The sequence below is a fragment of the Excalfactoria chinensis genome, chromosome 14 (genome assembly GCF_039878825.1).
Source record: "Excalfactoria chinensis isolate bCotChi1 chromosome 14, bCotChi1.hap2, whole genome shotgun sequence".
Taxonomy (NCBI): Eukaryota; Metazoa; Chordata; class Aves; order Galliformes; family Phasianidae; genus Excalfactoria; species Excalfactoria chinensis.
Genome location: NC_092838.1, coordinates 930,435 through 957,160, shown reverse-complemented (window position 1 = coordinate 957,160; position 26,726 = coordinate 930,435). Strand labels below are relative to the sequence as shown.

At 48.2% G+C, this 26,726-nt stretch overlaps 1 protein-coding gene across 3 annotated transcripts; it reads right to left on the bottom strand.

Moving 5' to 3' along the window:
* Nucleotides 1-419: 419 nt before the first annotated feature.
* On the bottom strand, nucleotides 420-26,726 carry CRAMP1 (cramped chromatin regulator homolog 1). Of its 3 annotated transcripts, none has more exons than XM_072349449.1 (21): nucleotides 26,409-26,726; nucleotides 24,121-24,470; nucleotides 20,057-20,250; nucleotides 19,565-19,718; nucleotides 17,854-17,937; nucleotides 17,101-17,149; nucleotides 16,698-16,783; nucleotides 15,897-16,020; nucleotides 15,360-15,441; nucleotides 13,634-14,896; nucleotides 11,932-12,109; nucleotides 10,893-11,074; nucleotides 10,353-10,427; nucleotides 9,810-9,891; nucleotides 9,159-9,263; nucleotides 8,319-8,494; nucleotides 7,707-7,787; nucleotides 5,639-5,873; nucleotides 5,216-5,380; nucleotides 4,442-4,587; nucleotides 420-3,033 (listed from the first exon to the last, which is right to left on the bottom strand). In XM_072349449.1, exons 2-21 carry the CDS (start codon nucleotides 24,467-24,469, stop codon nucleotides 2,869-2,871), a joined length of 3,975 nt encoding a protein of 1,324 aa, XP_072205550.1. In that variant the 5' UTR covers nucleotide 24,470; nucleotides 26,409-26,726; the 3' UTR covers nucleotides 420-2,868. The 3 variants fall into 3 exon arrangements, with proteins under 3 accessions (XP_072205550.1, XP_072205548.1, XP_072205551.1); XM_072349447.1 differs by lacking the exon at nucleotides 26,409-26,726 and adding an exon at nucleotides 24,956-25,072; XM_072349450.1 differs by lacking the exon at nucleotides 26,409-26,726 and adding an exon at nucleotides 24,649-24,673.

Here is a 26,726-nt window from a genome sequence, read left to right as displayed (position 1 = left end):
TCCGTCAAGGCCTGTAGCCTATCGGAGGCGTTCCGCCCCGCTCGGGGTCCCGCCCACCCAGAGGGCCTCGCGGCGGGAGGGAAGATTGAACGCGGCCCGCGCCGGCACCCGTCCCGGCCGGCTCCCATTGGCTGCTCCGCCTGTCCGTCACGGAACTAGAGGGGAGGAGATTTAAAGGGACAGCGGGGGCAGAGCAGCGCCAGCTGCGGGGGGAGTGAGCGAGGAGCAATGAGACTTAATTGTGATGTTGGCAATTAAGGGACACGGCTGGGACGGGAGCTGGAAGGTATTAAAGGAGCTGCGGCTCCAAATGGAAACAGTGCTGAAAATCCAGGGAGTTGTGTTGGAGATGGGAACGGCGATGGGTCACACTGCAAAGGGAGGCCACAAAGGGCAGCCAACACAGCGACATGTTAGACCAAGTATTAGTATGTATTTATGCACAAGAATAAAAACAGCTTTACAAGTTGAATTGGAAATCCAAACAGAGGAAGTCGAACAGCTTTTGTATATTATATTAAATAACCAAAACACCTTTTTTTTTTTTTTTTTTCTTTTTCTTTTTTTTTTCCTCCAAAATCGGTAAAGAATAAATAATATAATTTACAATATGGTACAAAAAAATAATCGGTAGGGACAAGCGTTCTGCTTTATACATACACTATATCGGTATATTTATAGTCTATAAAACAAATTCACATCTCAAACAAGCTGGAAACCTCGGCTGATATGGCTTAACTAGGAGTAAGAGAAACAGCATCGGGTTCTGCTGCCGGGACCAGAAGCTCCTCGAGCAGCTCCCACCTTCCAAGAGCTGCCGCTAACCCAGCGGTGCTGCCCGGGCTCCCCCTCATTTAATGCTCACAAACTGCTCCGAACGGACAAGATCCAAAGGGCTGAAAAGTCCAAAACAAAAGTGCGGTTCTTTCCTTATCGATGCATCCCAAGTTTGAGTGTGAAAAAACCCCAAACGGCAACTTTTATGTCCACGCCGGGATCTGCGAGTCGTGAGATGGTCGGCGAGGTTCGATCCGATCCACGCTACGTCATTCAGTGTCAATATAAACGGGGGTGCTGAGGGAGGCTTAACAAAGCCACGCTAACAACTATTAGTATTCCTATGCTTAGTAGGTTTAGTGATCAAGGAGAAAATGAGCCGCGTGGCTGATGAGGTGCAGCACCCAGCAGGAAAAGCACCATCAGCACACGGTGCAGCCCCGCTGTGCAGCAGGATGTCAGCACAACCAGCACCGAGCTGCTGTGACAAACAACACTCAGCTCTGACACTCACCCCGCTGAGCCACTCGGAGCTCCTGCTTTGCACACACAGTCAGCAGAGCAGAGCTTTACCAATAGAACTAGTGAGAAACTAAAGCCTTACAGCAATTGGTACCAGAACTGGAGGTGCTCAGTGTCCCTTCGTCCTCCTCAGCTGCCCCCGGTGCAGCAGGCAGCTGTTAAGCTGGCAAAGTCACGGCTTGTTCCTACCCAAAGGTCTGCACAGCCTGCTTGAATGTTTGCTTAGGAATTAATAGCTTGTCTAGTAGCAATATAAAGCTGAGGTTTATATGGGAATGGCCCCTTGGATCATTTCAGAGTGACTTAAAATAGCTCAAAGAGGAGCAGACAAGTGCTAAACAAAGGGGCACAATAAGGAATCTCTCTCAAAACCAGAAGGAAAGGAAACAGGAAAAGTCGCTATCCCACTAAATGCATTGGGATGTAGCAGAGGGAGCTGCAGATCCATCAGTGCCTGGGGGACGATAATGAACAGCGATGCCCTGAGGTACCACAGAGCACCAGGAACTCAGAACGAGGAGCGAAGGCATCCAGCTGGGACTTGGTGCCGCTTCTCATGGCGACACAAGACAGATTTCAACAACGTGAGCATTGATGTGTTTGTTACCCACAGGTTACGTTATTCTTTCCTATTTCCTCTCCTGGGAAATTCCTCAGGGCTTGTTTTGTTATTTTTTTTTGCCTTTTTTTTTGAGAAAGACAGCAATACATACAGGTTTTCAGCACAGCCCAAACTAAGGACAAAGCTTTCATAGTGATAAGCTCTTTTTGCAGTGTTTCCTGAGGTGAAAAAGCAACTGTTCCTCATGGAAAGTGGAAGAGCACCCTGCGACTCACGGGGTGAAGGATCTCAAAGGTGAAGGACGTGAGTGCAGTCAGGATGACTGGGAGGCGTGGAGGGGTTTCAAAGTAGGGTGAACTCCCCAGGGATCCATGCAATGTGGGGGAAGGGTAAAGCTGAGCTCCCCTATGAAACAAGCAAGCAGGCTGTGCCCCTGCTGGAATGGTCAAAGAAAGAGCCGAAGAAACAAAGGTCTGTGAAGCATCAGAGAGTTGCAGCATCTCTGAAGAGAGCGCAACAAATTTCAGTGTGACTGAATTCATACGAGTGCCAACCAGGACGTGTCGTGACGCACAACAGTTCCCATACCTGCCCACACCCTTCGTTCTCCACAACCTCAGTGTGGAATCCAAATCATGATCATCTGAGTACAATGCAAAAACAACTCACGCAGGGGAGCTTCTGGCAATACCCCTTTGAGCTTCTTGCCTCGGCCGTTCCAAAGCACAAGTCCAGGACTGTCTCACATACCTGCCATCTTACATCACTGATGCAGGGGACACACCGTGTTCTGTACTATCATTCCACGTTTTGTTGTTCCCAGGATATTGCACATTCCAGGACCTGCAAGTAGTTCTTCAGACCTTTGAAGACAATGCTTCTTTTTCAGAAAGAAGTGCACCAAGACAGGGACAACTGAGCTGCTGCAATCCGCTCTTGCCATGATCCAGCACTGCAAGCTCCAACTTAAGCTGAACAGTCTACACCAGCCTGCTGGTCTCATACACTCACTGTGAGAGATCCCCAATAGGGGGACCACCTCCTCCTCCATCAAACAGAATTTCCCTGCGCGTCGGCTCAGGTATTGATAATTCCTGGGCAAGGTCATTAAAACGAGATATGTAATCAATGCTGTTTTCATTCATCATGCAAGCCAGCTGGGAATCCACCACCTGTAAGAGACGTGACAGAAAAGAAGAGCCATGTGTCAGTGGATGTTTCACAGAATAGGCTGAGTTGCATTGAAGGTCTCGTGATCACCTTGTCCAACCCCCTGCTCGAGCCAGGTCAACAGGAACAAGTTGCCCAGGATCACGTCCTGTATGTATGTATGTATATATATATATATATATATATATATATATATATATATATATATATATTGCATCTTATTTAATATCTGCATTTTTTGTAAACAAAACTTGATTCTGCAGGACGCTTAATAATAGGCCTCGCAGAATCTTCTCATCATTAAAGTTATTTTTAATGACATTTGTTTCCTCTGAAGACTCCCATACAAGCCTGCATCTGCTACAACAGCAACAGAACACTGCAGCAGCTCTGGCACACCTAAAATTAAGGCTTAACCCATTTTCCTCTGAAGGCACTTTGTAAGATCAAGGGCTGTCACTTCAAAACCACAAAGATGCTCAGTTTGCGGAATCTTTGTATTTACACCAGGAAGTGGAGCTGTGCACAGGCTCTGAAGCTCAAAGAAACACTGGATCAACACCAGCTTTCTGGTTATAAAGTTTATATAGAACTTCTTTATCCAAATCCAATAGAGGAATGACATTTTTCTTCCCTTGGGACAAGCACTTGCAAAGTTACTCTGCATATTGTTACACTGAACCAGTGACTGTAAATCGTAGGTTAATTACAACTGGGAGGGAGCTGAAGTGTCTGCAGACTGTCCAAAGTGAGGCCACCTGGGAGGACAGATGACCTTATTTGGGGTTTTACCCTCATTAGTCTCAAGAAGTTCTCAGGACAGAGATTGCACAACCTCTGTGTGACCTGTTCCACTGTCTGATTATCCTCAAGGTGATAAAGTTTTCCTTTATGGCCTACCCCGCCTCCTCCAAACAAACAGAATTCTACCATAGAGAGGATAACCACATGTTCAGTAAGTGTTAGTCATTTCACGCTGCTTCCTTCTGGGCCTATTTATTTTTTCTACCAGTCCTCCATCTGGAATGTAGCTGCATCAATATTTAATCCTTCTCTAATTCTTTGTCTTTTCAACTCCTGTTCCATAAAGTAGGACACACAGAACAGAAGAATTAACGGGAGGATTAAAACTCCTCTTGTCAAAACAGAGCTACATCCAACAAGGCAAACATGACCTCCTCCAGCAAAAAGAGCCCGTGTCCAAGTTATCCAGAGCAGCTTCACACAGCAGCTCTCATCTGAGATCATTCTGCATCATTCATTCGAGACTGTAAACTCATCTGTTAAGCTACAGTGCAGATATTAAAGCACCTTTGTCTGAAGTACTGCAGGAAGATATGATGGACAAAATGTAATAACAAGGTACTAAAAAAGGAAGCAAAACCAGCTGGAAGCGATTTGATTACGTACCTCTGCTACGTCTGCCAGAGACCGTGATACAAAAGAGTCCCGTGAGTTGCCATCCAGAAGGCTGGGTCCCAGTAAGGAGGTGCCACTGGCAGCGCCAACAGGAGTTGGCAACATCTTCCGTCCCTTTTCAGGGGATATGAAACTCGCTATAAAGAACAGGCACATCAGTAAGACACTGAAGAGTCTGCCACGTGAGGACAAAGAAGACAAGGAAACTGCTAATGAAGGATGACTGTTTCTTCTACCTCCTATAATTATATGTTGCCAGTACGAACACCATCAGCAAAGTGCAGGCTCATTAAGTTTAACTAAAAAAACAACAACAAAACCCAGGGCAAACACACAAAAAACCCCAAAACCCACCATCCCCAACAAATAAACTCAATGATCTCATCTCCGAGGCGAGGCTCACCAAGATCTGAGCGAAGCCTATTTTCCATCAGCAGAGCCAAGGGCACCTTTTTGCTTTGGCAGAGCACCCAAAGTGTCTGAACCAGCTGATGAGTCAGGCTCCAAGCAGACTCCAAAGATTTACCAATGGATTATTCACCCAAAGGTACCGGCTTCAATTTCTGCCCCAGTTTTAGCAACAGGATCGTTTTAAGAACAGATTTGTGAAGAGTGAGAAAATGCATTCAAGGCAAAAAGAAAAAACAAGGTAAAATTCCACAGGGCTCCTACTTAACCATTTCCCAAAGGACCACTATAACAAACAGAGGTTTTGTGTCTTTTGATTTTTTGCACACCCACATTTCCTCATGTAGCAACACTTACAAAATAAGCTGCTGAGGGACGAGTCTGTGGAGTCGTTGGGGTACCACTGGGGGTCATGGCTGGGGGAGGCAATCCAGTTCTGCTGAGGACTACTGGATGGGGACGGAAGACTTTTGGAGCTGTCGCTGCCATTCAGCTTGGCAGGAGAAAGAGAAACACCTTCACCTGTAAGACAACATCAGGAGTCACCGGTTCAGTCAATGTGGCAAAGTCACAGCCATTTACATTGAAAACAGCAACAAACCACCCACATACATCAGAAAGGACAGGTCAGCCACGCAACGAATTTCCAACACATCTTTGGGAAGTTCAAAAACGGCTTCCCAAAAAATTTCTGCTGATGTACAAAACAACGAGGATTTCGTATTTAAATTATTATTAATTTTAACATTAACAGGCAGACCCTGCTAAGCGCAGACTTACTGTATTGACCAGAGCTTATAGCTATTTCGATGATTGAATCACTGATTTGAGTGGCAGGTTCTCCTTGAGAAAGTACATCTTCAGGTGGTCCAGGCAGAGAAATATCCAGCAGAGCTGAAACATTGGGAGGAGAGAGCCGGGTACTGGAAGCCTCTAATGAAGGAAGTGGAGGAGTGGAAAGGCCGTTCTGGAGGGGAGTCTTGGACAGCTCTGACAGAGAAAGGACTGACGTGCCCTGTCAGAAGAAACAGAGCTCAATGTTCACGCGGTTATGGAAGTCCCACATACATCGCTGAGAAAAACCAGCTTAGCTTCTAAACAACAGGTAATATTATAGAGTTTAAAATACAGAACAACAAGAAGACTCATCATCTAACAGAACATAATCGTTGTATTTCTTTTAATGCTCAAAAATACCCCAAAATATTCTCCTCACTCAACTACAGAAAACTGCTTCCATATTTTGGGTATTCATCATTAAGTACAACTCACTTTTTTTTTGGTATTAAATATCTGTAAGCATAAACAAATATTTCTCAGCCCATAACCTTAAGCTCTTAGGCGTTACCAGTTACATACCCACGTTCCCAGGTAGTTGTATACCATTAATAGAGCTCTGTGGGAAGGGCCAAGTCCTGCACCTGGGCAGGAGCAAACCCATGTACCAATATATGCTAAGGGCTCGCCAGCAGGAAAGCAGCTCTGCAGAGAAGGACGTGGTTTTCTGGTAGAAACCAAGCTGAACACGAGTCAGCAATACGCCCTCACCACAAAGGAGGCTAAGGGTGTTCTGGGCTGCATTAGGAAAAGCACCGACAGCACATCAAGGAAGGAGTTCCTTCCCCTCAGCATTGGTGAAGTCACACCTGAAGTGCTGCATCTACTTCTGGACTCCTCATTAATAAAAGAGACACAAATACATGAAAGAGTCCAGGAGAAAGAACTGAAGCATCTTATAAAACATCCCTCCCCTACATGAAAGCCAAGGAGGCACTTCAATAACCGGACAAGGGAAAATGGTTATAAAATGGAAGAGGGTAGATTTAGACTAGATATTAGGAAGAAATTCTGGAGGTGAGGGCGGTGAAATGCTGGAACAGGTTGCCCAGCAAGGTTGTGAATATACCCCCTCTGGAAGCACCTAAGGCTGGGCCGGACCAGGCTGCACCTCTCACATCCCTCGGTCTCATGGTGGGGACTGGGGGAGCAAAACCTGTCCCAGACTAAGAGCAGATGAAGTCTGAGACTGCCTCATGAGACTGAATGTGGGACCAGATGACAAACATCCCACGGTTCTGGTTAAACTGGCTGACGTGGTTGCCAAGCTGCTCTCCTGTCCTATCTGTGAAGTCGTGGCTGTCAGGTGAAGACTGAACGGGAGGAAACCACTCCTGTTTTAAAGAAAGGGAGAAAGGAAGACTTGGGAAACTACAAGCCAGTGAGCCTCACTTCTGTGCCTGGGATCAGGGAGCTGGTTCTCCTGCTATGTTAAGGCAGATTCGGAAGAATTTTACCCTTTTTGCCTGTACCCATCAGAGGCAAAGTCATGGACCACTGGAGAAGGAAGCTGGGGACAGGATGGCAATGCTCTTAGTAACTATGGCAGCATCTGCCTTGTAAGTAACTGCGCCCAATTGCATCCAGCATCAAGAAATGTGATTTTCTGAAGCGGATGCTGATGCTACAATCGTGTTTTTAGGCTTATTATTCCTCCCTCAGCAATGCACTGCAACAACGTACTGCCCTTTCAGCAAAGGGCTGCCAACTGTTGAAATCTTTCTCTGCAGTGTCTAAAATACACACGTAGTTTATTGCCGAGCAATTGTAAGCGAGTCAAACCTGGACATCCTTCAGAATGTCACACCTGTGCATTTCTAGAGGACGGCCTCCAGTTGAATTTAAACATTGTTTCTGAATTTCCTTACATTTCTCCAGATGCTACATTTTCATTTCTACAAGACAACAATGGAATACAACCATCTGAGAACAAGGGTATGTAGCTAGTAAGACCGGTGGTGTTTTTAAAGCATTACCCATTTCATACAGCTGCTCTTTCAACACATACTACCTGAAAACCATCCAGAACTGCCTCCTGCTCGTGACGTGCTGGTAGGCTGATAAATGGAACTCGACACCCAGGGCCTGATCCCTAAAAGGAACAGCAGGAATCACGTAAGTCACACTTTCACTTAAGATGATGGAAATAGAGCTGGGGAGATGAGAGAAGTGTGTATCACCAGCTATGCACGTTCTTTCTACATACTCTGCCTTTCAAAATGGTCCATCAACTCCCTGAGAAAATGACAAGGACTGACGTGTATCAAGGATCACAGCAAAGGGAACCAGCAGTGAGAAACTGGTTTCCATTCCAAATGCACCACACAAGTCCATGTTTTGTCCTCATGTTCCTTTTTGAGTCACTGCCTCTTGAAATGATGCTGTTTCTCTTTAAGACCAGATTATTGGATGGACAACTTGCGCTCTCACAATGAAAGCTACTCTATGGGATGGAAATCCATTCAGTGCAATGGTGATTTGAACCCTCAGCCCCTGAATACACACCATGCAGCACAGCCTAGGCTTGCCATGGTAAGTCATGTCTAATAGCAAGCTACAAGAGAAAACTCATCGTTACTACAGCTTTCCACACAACAGAAGAGCAAATTCAAGAGTCTCTGACCTCCACAGTGGTGATGCTTCCATTCTGATGCGCAGCCGTCGACTCCTGCCCTGTTACCACTGTGCTCACCCTGTCTGGTGACAGCGGAGATACACCTGACAAACCATCTGCATCCAGGACAGGCACAGGGCTCCCAGGGATAATACCAGCACTTTTAGCTGCCAAGTCAATAGCACCTTTGGTGAAAGAAGCAAAACAAAGAACAACAACAAGAAAGACACATTACAACAAGGTAACTGTGAAGGAAGGACCCGTGACTCTCCTAAATAAACTCAGGTTTTTAAAAATTGGCCAGTAAATCAAAACTTATTACAAGCAAAAAGAGAAGTTACCATCCGACCAACTCTATCAATTGCTCCTTCATCAAGTATAACGTTCATTTCAGTTGAACATTCATAGTTTCTCTGTCCCATTCAATATGCTATCAGGTACATCAGGACAGTTTAGTTCTGCCCTCTCCTTTTTTATTGTTGTCCTGAAAATTCCTATACTTTAACCAAGGATGCATTAAAACAGCCTTCCCTTGTTACCTTGCCTCCAGCAGCAATTTAGTCTCAACATATAAACTTGGGTTATTGCATGAACATCATCATCCAGCTCTTTTAAAATCCACGTATACATCCAAATGTCTTCCTGTCACAGAGGGTCCTCTGAGCCTCTAAGAGGAACTCGCTGCACGATGTCACCATGCACTCTAATTACAGGACCATCTACAACACTTAAAGGCTTCCTGAACTTCAAAAGGCACAAACCACTTTAACCCAGGAAGAAGAAACCACCAATATAACATAACACACACCAGGACAGACCTTATTTTTCGTGGCTTAACAAATGACTTACTGGACAGATGGTTGGTAGCCTGCGTTGGAAGAACTTTGGGCACAATGGGACGAGAGACAGCAGCTTTAGTCAGTGAGGACTGGATTGGCCGAAATGAGCCTCTCCCTAAGTGAAAGAGTGAATACCGATCAAGCAGATGAAATCCAACATCTTTAAAGCAGGGCACAACACAGTGGAGTGGAAGAGGAAAAATGAACTCATTCCAAGCAGCAGCCAGCTTCCATGACTGCAAACAGCAGACGTACAGACTGAAACAGTAACACAAGCAGTGCCCCCCCACAGAAATGCAACAGCAAATGCTGCTGTGTAACTGAAGCTGCCTTCATCCTTTTAAATGAGGATAACCTCTAAGCTTGGATGCTGACTTTGAGATTGAAGCTGAGATCACCTGTATTATTACTGCACTCCAGAGATGCACATCAGCAAGAAGGGACAAGTGGGCAGCATATTGTTTACATCACATGAAACAAACAGCATCACAGGTGCTAGGAAAAGTTTGTTATATGACCCAGAGCAGTGATTACATCCTATAGAAAAAAAGCATCTTGGTTTTGAAAAGATATTTTCCTCTTCTTAAAAGTTATTCCCTTACGCAGAGTAACCAGACACCTCATAGCAGGAAAGAATTGGAAGAATATACCCGGAACTCACCTGTAATAGACGAGTTGGATAAGATAGAAAAGGAACACACGTGCTGGGACGGATTTCCAGATGGCCTGGGGAGCAGCGTTCTCTGCGTGACAGAAACAGCAACAAATCAAACCACACTTTATTAAAAGCTGAGTGTAAACTGCTCCTCCTGGGCACAGAAGTTGGTGTGGATTAGAACTGAAATCCTTCCTGGTTATTCGTGCGATCATTTTTAGCTTTCCCAAGGTACTGCAGTATCTGGAGCTTAAGGGCTGGATCTAGAGAAACTGATCTCCCATCACAACTGAAGGAGAATGAATTAAAGAAGCGGCTGCATCATTTGTGAGGCTTAAAAACAAACGGAACTGCACAAACTGGAGTGTCTCCCTACCAGAAACTCAACTGTGTGCATTTTCAAGGTCTCCTGCTCTACCACAGAGCCGGTAACTCCTTTCTTTTCCCCAAACATGCATTTACTCTTCTGTCTGTGATTTATTTCTGTATCTTCTCCACCTGCCACAAGACCCTCCAACACGCCTGTGGTCCCACTTTGCACATTCTCACCTGTACTACTAACGGCTTTCGCAAGTGCCTGTTCCTCAGCTTCCTTGGCTTTGGCAAGAAGAAGTCGGACTGCATCTAGGGAAGAACATTAGAAAGTCTATTGAGCAACACACAATAAATCACATCCCTAAGCTCCTTCTCAATAAAACTGCAACTGTTTATTAACATGTTGCTTTCTTTCATACCGCCTAACAGTCTCTCCCAGACTCTCTTTAAGTCCCATTTCCTTAATTCAAAAAGAAACACTCAGGAACAGTGTCCAACCTCCCCCAACGCTCTGCTGGAACAATGAAGCTCTCCATAGCAGTGTGGTGTTTCTCTTCTTGTTTTATGGGAACAAAGATTTCGCCCCATAAAAAGTCATTTCACTGCTGAATTACCACAGCCTGGTACGAAGCCGTTATCGAGACTGCATATATATATTTCAATTAAGTACAGCAAATGGAGTTGTACTAAAATTCACCACATCTTTAGCCGGTTGTGATCAACCAACTGGCTCAGGCACAGAACGGCCCGTCCTCACGCGCCGATCTCACTTACACTGATTGTGTCTAAGTGCTGCCGGAAGGTCAGTTCTGCTTCCTTGCTGGGCAAGAACAGCTTCCCGTGGCGGCTGTTGGGGGGCAGAGTTGTAGGAACTGCAAAGAGGCCACCATCAGCATCAGCATTTCCAGAGCTTGAAGGCCCAGCCACCAGCAGAGGCCTGGGGAGGTTTCTCAAACCTGGAAGATTTTAGTGCAATTTAAATGAAACGATGACGAAAACAACTATTTGGTAACTGAAGCATCATACAGAGAGGTTAGGCTTACAGACTTTGGCCCTGCCATTATCTGTTTGGGTTCTGAAATTGAAACATGGGGGCTGTTCCAAAAGTAATGCCTCCTATTTCACTGAATTGGCCCACAAAAGAGGCAGATGTTGGTAGGTGGCAGCAGAGGTGAACCTTCCCACCAACAGCCTGTTATGTTTTGTTGCTGTGTCAGATGGCAGCAAAGGGGCACTCAGAGCAGTGTCTGACATGGAGGAGCAGATGAAACAAAGGGGTGGAACTGAATTCCTCTGTGTGGAAAACTCTCAAGCAGAGCTGTTGGGGAGATAAACAAACTAGATAGGATGCTGTGTTCAGCACTTCATGCTCCTCTGTTCAAGCCAAACAGATTAGCTGAAGTCACTCAGACTGCCTTTGACTGGTACTGTACAAGAGAATGACACACATTTTTCAGTGCTAATTTTACCAACAGCCTTTATGCCATGTGTTTACTTCCCAGCTCTGGAAGCCTTCACTCTCTGGAGATCCCATACCTCCTCCCATCTCCTCTCCTAGCAAACGCCAGCATCGTCTCCAAGACTGACTGCTGAGACATCTGGATTGAAAGCTGCATTGGTGACAGATTGCTTTGCAAGATTCAAAGAACTGAACTTAGGACAACCCTAAAGCAAATATACCGTGTGCTTCAGCAATGAAGCCCCTAACGGTAGGAATACTCACTCTGCCAGGGTCACACGACTGGAATGTGTCCGTCATGGCATGACGTATTCATCGTCTGATCCCCTAAAACAGATTTCTATGAACACTCACCTGAGGAGCTGGAAGCAGCAGCAGGAGAAAACGTCTTGTTGTTGCGAAGGGCAGACTGATTTCGAGTGCAGCCTGGACTTCTGGTGCTGATGGTGATCACCTTCCCTGGGGGAGTCAGCGACTGCTCCTCCTGAGTAGGCTTTATAGGTGACGTGGCAACAGAGCTCATCTCAGGGGTCTAAAAACACAAGCACGTTAAAAGAATATCAGCCACTGTTACAGCAAACAGACTATTCAACTCATTCTACTTAGGAAACACTAAAAAAACCCCGACATACTAAAATACCTGTAAGCATTTTACAACCAGCACCTCTGTGAGCATGTGGTAGAAGGCTGAAATTCTTCCCGTATGAATTTAAGAGCAGAGGTAATGACAAAGATTTGGCACAGTAACAGAAGAGGGGCTGCTTTTACTTTAGGAGACATTTGCATAAGCTGGAATCAGGACCTGGTACCTTCAGACAGGCAGCAGGTACCATCCTTGACTGAAGTGCACGTTGTTCTGTGACTCTCACTGCCACAAGGAGCTTTTCTTTTGTTCCTCATGTTTCAGAAAAGGATAAAGGTTACATTACTTTCTATTGGAATGTGTTAGAAGGTGCAGCTTTGAAAGAACAAGACAAAGAATGCCAAAAAGACGAGAAAACATTTGTAAATAATAACAGCCTCATGTTGTGGTTTTTCCTTTGCCTCCTCCCTCAGGTCCAGTGAGATGTGAGATGCCCTTCCTCCTATCTGCAGTTGTTCAGCATCTTCCCTGACTGTCACACGTGCCACCCACAGGAGATGGCAGAAGAGACCTGTGCCATATTCCCACGTCTGCCTGATGCTGCACCAGAAGGCTTCAGAGCTCAGAGTCTGAGCCAGGAGCTGCAGCTGAGTGAAGATGGGTCTACATTTAGAACGTCTCAAAACATAAGACTGTAAAATGAGAAACAAAAAGGAGGCTGTGCTGTTACTAGGCCTGCACCAAACAACGCAGATCAAAGACCACAGGTGTCAGGGAAGAGAGACACATTTGCATCCTATGCTGGAATGTGATGCAAATAGTATCTTCAGCTCATCGTATCTTCACTGCAGGAATTCGGTCAGATCTGCTGAATTTGGCTTCTTTTGATCTTGAAAAGCATGTTTTATTAAGTTCCAATTAATTACACAAGGAAGGAAGAGCAGCCAGGTTGTCACAGTGGCAGATCTGGTTACAGCACACAACAAGGAAAGCACGTTCACTCCCAGCTGTCTGCCTACCAACAAATTGGCTTCCTAGATATGTTGAACACATCCCTGAACCTCAGAACGTCCACAGAACATCACCGTAGGGCCAGTCCCATAGAAATGGATTGCTTTTCCACTCGGCAGCATTTGAGCTACCACCAGAAATTCAGGATTGTGGCTTTTGTTTGGAATTCTAATCTGAGAAAGAAGGCACCAAACCGTGCTCATGTCTGCCCTGCTGAGCTCACCGCAATACTGCTGAGACTCGAGACAAAGCAGAACCCAAGCGGGGTGCTAAAAGGCAGATGGGGCACAGTCAGGTCAAATCCCCGCAGCAAAATGGATGGACTTTTTTTTTAACAACATGGGAATTTCCACAACCTTAACGGAGCTGGTTACTGATTTACAAGGAATGAAATAGGACCAGGAATTATTCCCCACTTCCAATAAGAGTTCAGCATCTGAGGGGTAAAGAAGAGCTACTTACCGGTTTGGGATTGACTTCAGTAGAGATGAGTTTCAGAAGGCAATTTAGGAGTCTCTGCTTGTGGAAGGTAGCACACGTAGGAACAGCGCTCGATTCAGATGTTTGCTCCCTGGCATCCTGGGTTTCCGGCTCCAAGACAGCCAGCCAGTCATACTCCAGCTGCAGCTTGTTCGGTTTGCCCATCATGAGGTAGACTTCAGCCAGCGTAAGGCTCTCAGAAGTTCGCAGGCTCCATCCTTCTTCTCTAACTTGTTGAGAGAGCCGGCTCGGGTCATCCTTGAGAGACTTCGTGTTAGATTGTCCCTGAGGTGGAGGTGGAAACGAGGAGCTCAGCTTCTCTTGAGAATCCTCCATTACCGCATCTGTTATCTCCTTGGTACATGCGTCAAGCTGCTGGCTCTGGCTAGTCTGAGCTTCACATCTGGCTGAGCCACTGCTGGGTGAAGCCACACCACCTCTCAGTAGCTGAGAATAGGAATCAGAAGTCTCTGTGCTCCTCCCACTTGGAAAAGCCACAGGAGAAGTATCACCAGCTGCCGGAGTCGAGTCCTTCCCATGCGGTTTGTCTGTGCAGGAACATTTCTCTGGGACAATCAGATCCTGACAGGACTTCATGTACCGCGGGAATGGATCGAGCAGAGAGAGCTCTTCCACATCAGGGATCTTACTGCAGGCACAAGCTGTGCTGCACGATGCTACTACAGTTGCTTGGTCACTAGCCAAGGCCTCCCCGCCTTCCACGCAGAAGGCTGCTGAGCTCTGCTTTTCGTGATTCCCTTCTGGGTCTTGAAGTCCAGACGGCAGTTTGCTGAGGGAGTTAGTGGTGATGCCGAGGTTTGAGGCTGCTCCTTCCACCAGACCAGAATCCGCAGAGCCATCTTCAGTGCTTGCAGAAACTTCAGCTGTGGGCTGAGAGGTTCTGCTTGATTCTGTAGTGCTCTCAACCCTTCCAACACTCTTGCCTTCTGTTCCCCGCGGGTACTTCAGTTGTCCCCTGGCTGTGCCCTGACCACTCTGTATGCCCAAAATCTGTGCGGGTGGCAATAAATGAGAGTCTTTTGTGTTCTGTTTGCATTTGCCAGTTTCCTGCCAATGCACCGTGCAGAAAGCCTTGGAGTGGACCACTCGGGCTACCCCAGGCAGGGGGGTGAGTGTACAGTTCTCTCCTGGAAAGAGATGAAGCATCACCTTCTCCTCTGAGAGGCTGCCTCTTGTTTCTGAATCTCTGGAGTCTTGCAGCTGACGTTCCTCTAGTGTTTTACGCTACAACAGATGTGTTAAAGATTATAACCACTGTCTGTCCCTTCAGAACAAGCACTTGATGGCCTGCTCTGCAAATGAACAGAACAGCTAAGCAGGGGTGCGTGTTCTCTATTCAGCATAGATGTGAAGGCTGGATGGTCAGAAGTTTGCCCTGAGCTGATTAAAATTATACCAAAGATCTGCTACAAGCACTAACTAAATTTCTGGGGACTTCACTTATTATTAACATGCTTTTGTGGGGATGGTACCATAGAAGAGGTGAGGCAGAAGTGAATGAAGTGCTACAGGATTTCCCACAAATGCACCTTCACGTACGTTAGTGATGCTGAGGTACCACCTCCATCTTCGTCAAGCACGGGCTGATAAGTTTATTAAGCAGACTTACATTTCTTAGATGAACTTATAAGAAGAGAATTGGTCCCAAGCCAAGGCACACAGAACAGACCAAGGAAGAAAAGGATACAATGCGCACTTCATGGAGAGCCCATTTCTGCTTCAGGAATTCAATAAGGCTGGAAACCTTCCGATGTAACTCCACAATCATCCTGTGTACGAGATGAAGCAAATAAATAGTGAAAAAAAATGTCAGCAGAAATTCCAATCAGAGCCTCAGCACTGACATGGGAATGATGGGAGCAAACTGGCATCTTGTAACACAGCACAGAGAACACAGCCACCACCCCCAAACAGTACAACAACAGCTGGCCAAAAATGGCAACATTGATACCTAAGAAACTTGCAGCTGTGAAAGATCTAGAGGCCTACCCGATAAATCTGACTGCCATCACTCAAGATGTTCTACCAGAAACAGAAAAACAACCAAACAACATTGAGAAGATGGGAAGATTTGGCTAAAGCAGAGTAGTTCAAGCAAGGCACAGCGTAATTATCAGCTACGCACCACCTGGATCGTAAGAGATCGTAAGAGACAGAATAGGCTGGAATGCTGCCCACATGCTTCTCTGTTTTGTACTGAGCACCAAAATCAGGTCTCTGTTACCTGAGCCGTGGATTCTGGGCAAGGCTCTGCACTCGAGCCCACGCGTGATTATTTCGTGGCTGCAACTCAACAGGGACCTTGAGAGGAAGACGAACTGGCTTCTGGTCCTCTTCATCACTAATGCCTGAAGGGAGACGAAGCACACAGGGAACGGATCAAAGCAAGAAAGCTCAAGCAGAAAGCTATATGCCCAATTACACAAGAAAAAAGCATCCCAGGTATCAGCACCACCTATAGACAACTTAAGCAACTCAGCTTTACCAGTGGATGGAGCCTACTCCCTTAGATTATTCCTGTTCCAATACGTTTATGTTTTGCCTTGGACACTGCAGGGTCAATCTCATGCAGCTGGAAACTCTGCACAAGTGTGGTATTTCAGACCTTTAAACTGCACTGATTCTACTTATTGGGGGGTGGGAGAAGGACTGAAATAAAGAAGGTTAAAAAAAGTCTAAAATGCTAAAAATGCACTCCCGTTTTTGCACTGATATAGTAGGAAGACTGATCTTCAAATACAACAAAAGCAAAACTGGCAAAGCTGTGCCCTTCTTGTATGGTGTACATATACCCTCCGTAACTTCATTACTGCCATACTCAAGACTTATGAGAGCGAGGTGGATCTTAAAGTCAGCAGATTCTACAAACAAACAGGGCTACATTAAGAGAACAGGGACATATCTGTGCCCAACACAAATGCAAAATAGCACAGATTTCCCCATCAGCAACGTACACATTCAAACAGGCCCACTCTCATATTCTTCCAACTCTTAAAACTCTCACATCCCAGCATCTCCCACTTACCGTCTGGGTCACAGAGCTTCTTCAAAGCTCTGCACATTGGAGCTTTAATACGAAGGTTTCTGCCCTTGTATCGAACAGTCGTAGCCCTGAATATATTGGAAGAGAAGAATTTACAGGCACCATTCACTGAAGACTGTATGTACACAGCAGTGGTACAGACACAACCATCTCAGCAGGAACTAAGAAATATAAGGGTCTGCAATGCAGATTCACAAAGGCATTCCATGTCTTTATTATTTTATTTCTAATCACCTTACTTTTCATTGTAGAAATGCCACCCTTGGAACATCCCACCTCCAGAAATCCACAAGACATTTGTTTTTAAAATCCCTTCATTTATGGAAAAAAAAATGACCCATCCAACAATCCGTTCTGTGAGTTTAAGGAATAAGTTTTTACTTACCCGGCCTGAATGAGCTCATTAAGTTTGGCTGCATTCTTGTCATCCATACCTTTACATGCAAAAGGACAAAATGGTAAATTAGAGTCTTAAGTGATGCAGTCCTGACCTTTATTTCTGTGCTGTTTGGTTTCCAAAAATATTACGTTTTCTTCTTATGAAAGACAATGGTGCAGAAATGGGCTTCATTTTTACAAACCGTTTCCATAGCACACAAGCTTTCCATGGCCCTTGCAATGAAAACTACTTTTCACTCTACAATTAAATGACCACAGCTTCGGTGCTACGCGTTGTGCATTAATCTGACACCGCAGTATTAGAAAGAAAGCTTCCTCATCTGCCTGCTCCATCTCTGTTGCTAAGGCAGCACAGCATAATGAAGAGCTCTGAGCCTTCATAAGGAAAGGAAATGGAAATAATAAAACACATGCATAAGTTGCACCTTTCCTCCATTCACCACACTGAATGTCTTAAAGTAGGCATCATGATAACTTGGTTTGTAGTCTCTATAATTATTTATGCCCAAATCTATTTACTGTACAGTTAATCTCCCTGTGGCAATGATGGAAGTAGCCCTGACGTACTTTTGTTTCTCAGTAGGTCTACAAAGTTTTCTCAATTTCTGGGCAGACAGGACTGGGTAAGGAACTGCAGAACAAGGAGTAACTGTACCAGATACGGCCAGCTTCAAGGCAGACACTTTTGATTCTACCATATAAAAATAATTTCCAGTCATCTGGAACCATTTATACTCACATCCCCCAATCTTCTTCCTCAGTTCTCCATAGCAGATTAGGCCATAAAGCTCCAGGGATGATTTTTTCAGCCCTTGAGAGAACACTGAAAAAACAGAACAGGTACAAGTGAGATGACATCATCAAAATGCAGATACTCCTTTCAGCGCTGAAAAGGAGAGCGTTCTGTGAGCAGATGAATGACTCACATCTTTAGCAATGAGACCAACACCTCACTGAAGGGGAGACTGAGCAGCTTTTGCAGGATTTAAACAAACATCCAATTGTTCAACGTACAAAACAGAGCTAATTCAGCTCCATCAACTTTACTACCAGGACAATGCTTACAAAACATCCATACGCTCCCCAGAAATTGTATACAACTCTTTATGTAAAGTATTGCACTCATTCGGCTGAAGGAGCTTTTGCAAACACCCCTCCTTCTGATTAACACACGTCACAGAAACGTTACTATTTCTAACAGACAGACATAGCTGTAACAGCACTCCAAGTGTTGTGATGTACTAATCAGAACTATTTATTCTTGTCTATTCATCAAGAGTTTGGTGTTCTTGGACTTGCAAGCTTACTTAACCTCAACATTCAGACCTGTGTATTTTGATCAGCACTAAAGCTGAACAAGGCACAGCACAAACTCTTCAATTACTACAGCCAATGGGATCTCAGACCTTATAGGTACAGATCCAAGTCTTAACATTATCCAAAAAACAGATGAAACTCCTCCAAGACAACTTTGTTTGCTTAAGTTTTCCCATACAGAGCTTGCTGTAGCATTCCACAAATTAAATACTGATGGCTTGGTTCGTTTCAGTGTCTTGATGTGGAAAACAAACAAAAATCCCTAAGGATACACCTTATGAGAAGCACTTCAGATGTGTAAACCCTTCTTTAGATAACCTGATTTCAGGAAGAAGCAAAGTTAAGTTCATAAAGAGACAATTCATAAAGCTAACAGGAGAACTAACAATCTTCATAATGATACTTTAAAACACACAACAGAGCTGTGTGTGAGTACAGTCTATTCACTCTGCAGTAGATTTCTTTAACCACTTTTCAAAGCAGGCTATCCACAAATTGACCTGAATCCTCACTGCCCATTACTGGAGAGCAACATCTGACAAAAATCAATGACCACACAGTGTTATAAAACACCACGAGCAGTTCATACAACTGCCCAATTTCCTTCCCATTTATCACACGGGGGAAGGAAAGAAAAAATGTCACGTAGGAAACAGGGCACAGGAATTCCTGACTAACACAATTTATGTCACAACTTCAGGCTCATTTCAAGTATAACTAAACATTTCACCATGCAGATTTGTATCAGGCTACTTCCACCAAGAAGCGCAAAGAAGTGCAAAAGTCAGTTTGCTTGAAGTCATGGCTGACCAGCTGTCATTTAGGAGCTGTTCTCTGGGGTGTGTTCCTGAGAACAGAAACTTCCTCAAACCTGCCTTTTCCCCAGCACCGAGATCAGCAGTTACTGCAGTGTGAACTGATATAAAGAGAAGCATTTTGCAAAGAGGATGAGCCTGTGGTTACGTTCGTAAACACACAACACATTCACAGCACTCCCCAGCCAGCACTTAGTTTCTCATTCCCACCATTCCTGCTTTCCAAGATGACTCCAAAAGGTCGGACTCTCACACTCATAAGCCCGGGAGTTCTGCACTAAGGAGTTCTGCACTAAGCCCACTTCCCTGCATACTAACCATTATCAAAGTCAATGTACTTTGAGATCTTGTGCCACGTGCGGTAGTAGAAATGGCGGACCTGCTCCTTATTCTTCACCATGCTTGCTGGCTTGCCTTTCTTCTTGTACTTCAGAGCAATGTTGTTCTGGATGGCCTCAAAGTCCTTCCCGTGCTGAAGAAAAAGAAAATCAAACAAAACCAAACAGTCAAAAATCTCTTTTTGTAAGAAAACTGAAACGATGTGAAGCATTTGGGGGCTCTTTGTGGGAAAACAGGTTTCAGTGTCAAAACTCAACAGCGTAAGGATGGCAGTGTTTTTCTTTATGTAAAATGGATGCCAGTTATGGATGCCACCTTGTTATTGGGCTGTTTCTAAAAAGTAACAAAAGTCAACAAAGCAACGTCAGCATATGGTGGCTCTCCTGCAAAACCCACTAAAATCAACCTTCTTTAGCAGCACTCCCGTAGCCAATGAAACCACGTAACCTGGTTATTTTCCTGTACGTTTACCTCATACAGTCCCTCGAAGAATGTGTTCTTGTCCTCTGTGCTCCACGACTCCCACTGCCGCCGCACCTTCTTCCCTTCCTCCTTCTCTCCAGCTGAGGAGCCCAGGTTCCTTGCTGCTGCCTTGGAATTCCCGGTAGGATTGCTGGGGTGTATTCCTGACGTGCCACCAGATGCAGCCCCTCCATTATCTGCCCCTGCAAAAAACCCCAAAACAACATGAGGAATATTAGACCCCCAGGAAGATTCGTGGACAAGAGGGGAATTCAGCCTAGGAAAGTACAGAAACAAGCCAGGCTATCCCAGAGACAAGTCCCAGCACTTCATCCTTCCCCAGATTCTGGTGCAACACTTGTAACAGGGCCCAGCAGTGCCTTTGTCAGTTGCTGGCACCCCAAAAAGACACGATCTGGGGGTGAGGGAACAGCAAAAAGCAGAGATCAGAAATAGTGGGATGAGAGTGATAAAAAGCCCCGATGCAACTGTGAGGAATCACCAGCTCTGCAAGTAGCAGAGATCAAAAGGGACTGAAGAAAACAGGGAGGAGACATGGCAGGAAGGCAATACAGCTGTGTGTAAGCAGCAGGTCACACTCCCCAAACCTCGTTGAGAAGGAAAATTCTTTATTTTTCCTTTAAATCACTCCTAAAATGAAGTTCTTGTGAAGATACCATTAAAAGCGTTATCAACCAGCTTATAGTGTGCTATTCATCCACAGCAGAAACCAAACCAAGCATCTGTAACGTTCTAACAGCGATCAGAAACCAGAGAGTTCTGCCCCAAAGGACACCTCATCCCTTCTGCCTCCAGGACAACCTGAGCGATCACAGTAAGTTCTCCTCCCAAAACACACTGTCCCCCATTTTGCTAAGAGGCAGCATCTCAGATTGGGCCACGCAGCCCAGCGCAGCAGTGTGCTCCATAGAGACAGCATCTTCCAGCATTAACCATCCATTCCCTATCATAAGAAAGGAACTTATTGCTGTTTCCACTTGCGCAGTCACCGTCCCTTATGTCCTGTGGTTTATCTCAAACTAAATCGGTCATTTTCAAGTTTTTTCATTTCCAGGAACCATCCGATGGTTCTGAACAACGCACTGTAAGCACGTCTCCTAGGCACAAACCTGCTGCAAGGTTCCATCTGCACCTGTACCTTGCAAACCTACAGCACAGGAAACAAAATCCTCCTGTTGTGGCCTGAGATACCACGGAGTTCTGGTCCTCAGCCACCTTAGGAAGGGAGAGAGAATAAAGGATAAATGGATACGTCAGGGTGGGATGGAAGAAGCACTGGTGGTAAACGAGATGGACAGAGTTAAGAATATTAGGACAAGGGGCCGTACTGGCAGCTTTTAAGGAGTCGTTCATTCATTCCCTAGAGAAATGATGGAGGAACAGTATTTCACCTGAAGGCCACAACACACACAGCACACGGATCTGGGAAGCTACAGTAAAATCACATTGTTAAGTGCAAATATCAGTTATCTTGGTACGTTCAGCTTCTTCACAGGAGGTCACACTAACTAACTGCACTCACACACTGCAGAACAAGCAACGCTGGTTGGCTGAAGCAAACTACAGAATGCTTTCCAATGAGGTTTACACAGCGCAGGAAGATGGGATGTTTCAATCCTGTTCACGTTGTCAGCTGAGTTTTGTTGTTGTTTTAAAGAAAACTGCTTCTCATCCGCTTTCTGAATAAATCTGGAGCAACTGCACGACAGGCGCCTTCAATCTTCAGCTCATCACCACGTTCTGTTGCTGCTCCCTCCTGACTGCATTCACAAAACAGATAAGAACCACAGAACCGAGAGCCCCCTACGTGAGCTCATAGTAAAGCTATAGCACACAACAGTGACTTTTACTAACGTGGTGACCACATTCACGTCCTTATTTTCACCACTCACAGCTTCACAGAAAGACGCCCCCATACTCAATCTAAAACCCACGCTCAGGAACAGCGTGGAATACTTGGGCCACTTGGATATAACCTGAAGGCTTACCGAGTGTTACTGAAAGATCACAGCAGAAACAAGCTCCTGGTTTCAGGGGACCAGACCTAAGTGTGGTCTGAACACTCCTTCTGATCAACGTTATCTTTGCAGTTATCGCGCTGCTTGCAACAAGCAAATCATAAACTAGATTCATATTTCCAGGGCTGGTAGAAAAGGTTGCTGAAGGCATCCAAGCTTTTTATCTTTTCTATACTTAGAGGGGAAGAGAAAGTTGGTGGGACAGCAAGTGCAGGGATTGAAGTCCCAATCTGATTGGAAATGTTCAATGTTCAACTGGTTCTCTACTAGAAGTTAACTTAGAGAGAGACTTCATTCAGCACTTCAGCGGGTGGTGCATTTCAGCAGCAGGGACAGCGGGGCAGCTCTGCTGCTGCAATCTGTATGAGCACAACAAGCAGCTCTTGTTCATCACTGGCAAAAGTGCACCGCTAATGGAGGTAACTGTGCTGAGAAACAGTGCTTGGTTGTTAGCTGACAATGTGCTCCACCAAACAGCATCATCCTGCTCCTTGGGTCTGCTGCAGTTTCCACAGAAATTATTGGCAGGCATTACTTTTGGAGCAACCTACACAGAACAGACCCCACCGCACAGGTCTGTTCTCCAGCACCTGGCAGTTACAGTCCTACCCATAGGAGGGAAATCAGCTTCAATTCATTCACACTTAAGCTGGCCAGGAGAAGGAGTGAAACTACAGTTGTGTTCTAGCAATGGCCGCCACTCCCAGAGCTGACTGCAGTCGGGGACAGGCCCATCTCCCACCAGCACACACAGGCGGCCTTCACTTAAAAGCGTCTGATGTCCCAACGTGGACTTACTGAGGCACCAAGAATCCTTCAGTCCACGCCATAAACAGCGATAATCCAGCTCAGGGTTTTCCCATTAGATGGCAACAACTAAAACAGCACCAGGTGCCAAGGGCTGCTTTCTTACTGCGTAACAGCCCTTAACGCTCACCTACTGCCCAGCACGCACCCACTGCAGCACATGGAAACAGCGAGGTAATGCCCAACATGCATTGAAGCTGCAGAGTTTATTCTCGTCTGCTGAAACAAAGTAAAACTCGGCTGGTTAAAATCCTGAAATCCACAAGTGATTTTCCCTCAAAATTCAACAGAAATCACCACTCGGGGACTTTGGTGGCCAACATTAATCACAGCGCAGATGTGGTGCCAGGTGATGGCTGGGAAGGGCCGAGCACACACAATAGCACCAAGACTCACACGGCCACGTTGCCTTCCAGCCAGCTCGGAAAGAAGCAGCTCTGACTACAAGTCACATCGTCACCCTCAGTGCTGCGGTAGGAAAGCATCTATAGGGGTAGGAAAGCATCTACAGGGGTAGGAAAGCTTATAGAGGTGTGTACGTGTGTGCATAGATGTGTGTGATGAAACCTTCAAAGAGAAAAACAACCACCAAACCAACCAACCAACAACCCCCCCATCGGGCTGCACGGAGCTGCCCTGATCCATAACACAGCCAGGGCAACCCACAAACCTTTTGGGAACAAACAGTTCAAAACGGGCCTCAAAGACGCTTCCCAAACAGCTTAAAAGAGTCACAGAAATTGTTGGGGAGAATCAACACCATCTCCGGGTTTGCTTCGCCCCCCTTTGGTTAAACTGCCACCCATTGAATTTGTATGACTCCAGGACGGAGCTCAGGGCGCAGCCACCTGATCACACAGCCTGGTAAAGTCTGGTTTCCTAATCAAAAACACAGAGATTTCCTAAAACTCCAGGGATGAAACGCAGGAATGGAAGGTCTGCTCCAATCACTGAACTCTTATTCTCCTCTTCCACACACAACCCCCCCCACCCCCCCTCATAAGCCCCCCCCATCAGCCCCCATTTTTGGGCACAGCAGAGAAGTTGAAGCCTTGGGACACAAAGACGATTTCAGCTGCTGTGTGAACCAGGCCCCGCTGCTCCTTCCCCAAACCCAAACAAAAGATGGCATCTGCAGGAAGAGAATGACAACCCCCCATAGACACAGGTGGCCCATCCCCAGCCCACCCCCCCCCCGTGGGCTCTGGGGGTGCCAAGATACGGTACCTTTGCCTTTCACTGCAGCGCTGCTGCCAACTGAAGAGGATGCCTGGGGATCCTTCTTCAGCCTCTTGCTCTGAGGTCTGACACTGGACCTGAGAAAATGATGCTGGTCCTGGCTGTGGGAGGGCTGGAGGGCAGCCGAGGCCTGGGCTAAGCTGGGGTTTGGCGGGGGGCTGCCGGTAGTGTTGCTGTTGATGATCTTCTCTTCTTTCTTTGTGCTGCTGCTGCCTGGAGCTGCCTCTCCTCCTCCTCCTGCCCCTTCTTCTTCCAGGGACTCCTCATCTCCTCCTGCTCTCTTGCCCAGCTTTTTCACCCCTTCCTCCCCGCCGCTCTCGCCCAGTTTCACTGTCATCCTGTCGGGGAGGAGAGAAAGAAAGGAGAGAGACATGAAGTCAGGCCGGGGAGCCCCCCAGAGCGGGGGAGAAACCCCTGGGCTGAGAGGGGAGAAGTTTAGCTGCAGAAATTCCTCTCAACATGGCCGCCGTTGTTTGTTACTAAATCCCCTTTCGTTTGCTGTCCCGACCCAACAACCTGTGCCGAGGGCGGGAGGGGAGAGCTCCGCGGGAACCCCCTCCAAAGCGGCCCAAAAGGCGGCGGGGCTCCCCCGTCGGTCCCCCCGGCCCCCCCCGGAGCGCTGCGGGCCGCCTTCAGAGGAGAAATCGCCGAGGCGAACTCGGGCGCTGGAAGCGCTCGGCAGGCGGCGAGGGAGGCAGCGCCGGGCCCGGCGGAGCGGGGCAGCGCGGTCGGGCCGGCCCCGAGGCTCGGCCCCATCCCACCCCTCCGGCGGCTCCGGGAGCTCCGAGGTGGGGGGTGGGGGGGGTCTCCTCGCCCTCCTCACCGTGGGGCCGAGCCGGCCCGGCCCGCCGCGGGGGGGGGCTCCATGCTCCTCGATGCGGCGGCGGCGGCTTCTCCTCCTCCCTGTGTGTGTGCGGCTGGGGCTGGGACTGGCCGCGGCGACCAAGATCTCCAGCTCCCCTCCGCCCCCACCCCGCACCTCCCCGGGGCCGCGCTCCACCCGGGGGGCTCCGGGCACGGCCGGTCCCGCCGCCTCCGCGGGGAGCATCGCCCGGGCGCGGCTCTCCTGTCAGCAGCGGCCGGGCCGGGCCCGCCTCGGCAACGTCTGCCCGCGCTCCCCGCCGGCGGCGGAGGGACCCCCGCATCTCCGCGCCCCGGGGGGGGACACGCCGCGGACCCCCCCGCCGCCTCCAGGCCGAACGGAGGTACCGCGGCCTCCGCGGGTCGTGCGGCGCTCTGTGCCCGGGGATGGGGCTTCCAGGGGCGCCCAGCTGGGCCTGCGCCTCAAAACGTGCCCACCGCGCTGCGGGCCGCACCTGGAGCACCGCGCCCGGCCTGGGCACATGCACGGGGCTGCTCGGGCTCACTGCATGCTGCAATCCAACCACCGCGCCGGTGAGAGCACGGCGGCACCTCCACGAGCCCCAATGGAAGGAAGGCCGACCCCAAGAAGCGGGAGAACAACGCACACATTGCGGCTCCCCACGGCAGCTGTGCGGCCGCAGCCAGCTCCAACCGTGGGCAAAGAGATGCTCACGAGAGAAGGAAAGTCAGAACAGCAGCCATGGGGCGATGGGGTCAGAGCACGTCGGGCCGATAGCAGAATAAAGTGCTTTAAAGTGCACCAGGAGCATCGGGGGAGCGCACGTACCTACAGCCCATGGCACACGCTGCTGGGACTGGAGCGATGCTTTGCCCTCTAACAGCGCCCGGCAGCCCAGGAGGATGCGGGGCCACGTTCTGTTCTTCACAGAAGGTGCCATACGTTGGTGTGAACCACAAACCTAAATCCCTATTGAAACTTCCATACTAAACTTCACATCAAGCCCTGTCAGAGCCCAGCTACCCACACTAAGGCTCCTCCAAACAACCGAGCCACGACGCTTCCAGCTGTTACGATGACAGAACTATCACAGCTCTGACAGCCCGTGCTCAAAGTCCTTCCCTTCAGCAGGGCTGAACCTGCCCCCACCCTCGGCTCCGTGGGCAACGACCAGGCACTGCAGCCCATCATCAGGACGGGAGGGTTCCGCCTTTAGCGTGTCCTCGGGGCAATGCAGCCCCCCCGGCCCCCTCCCCGTTCCCCCCATCCCTCCGGCCGGGCTCACCTCGCCGCATCCCCGCCCTTCCCACCCAGCACCGCTCTCCCTTTCTCTCTCCGCCCGTCACGGGTCCCGCACCGCCCCGCGGTCCGTCTGCTCTCCCCTCACGGCCGCCGGCGCTCAGACGATCGGCCCACAGGAGACCCGGGTTCCCCGCCCGGCCCGCAGCGTTACCTGCCGCATCAACGCCGCCTCCGCGTTCCGGCTGTCCCGGCGGCGGCCGCTCCGGCTCCCCGGGCTCCGGGCACCCCCAGGCCGCGCCTCGCAGCCGCCAGCTCGGGGGGAGGCCGGCGCGCCCCGCGACCCCCGCGGCCTCCAGCGGCGCTCCCAAGGCTGCCGGCGGCAGCGCTTCCCGGCAGGAGCGGCGACCTCTCGGCCCCGGCTGCCCTGCAACCACGGCACCGCCGGCCGGAGCCGCGGCTCCCTGGCGCCCCGGCTCGGCCCTGACGCGGGCCGCGATGGGTCCGGGCGGCCGCGGCTCCGCTTCCTCGT

Excerpts from the sequence above, each read along its gene's own strand:
- CRAMP1 (XM_072349447.1), bottom strand. The coding sequence starts at position 24,999 with ATGGAGCCCCCCCCCGCGGCGGGCCGGGCCGGCTCGGCCCCACG. Across the intron at positions 10,428-10,892 it reads AGCACTTAGACACAATCAGT|ATGCAGTCCGACTTCTTCTT; the intron begins GTAAGTGAGATC and ends GTTCTTCCCTAG. Across the intron at positions 5,874-7,706 it reads CAGTTCTGGATGGTTTTCAG|GGCACGTCAGTCCTTTCTCT; the intron begins GTAGTATGTGTT and ends TTCTTCTGACAG.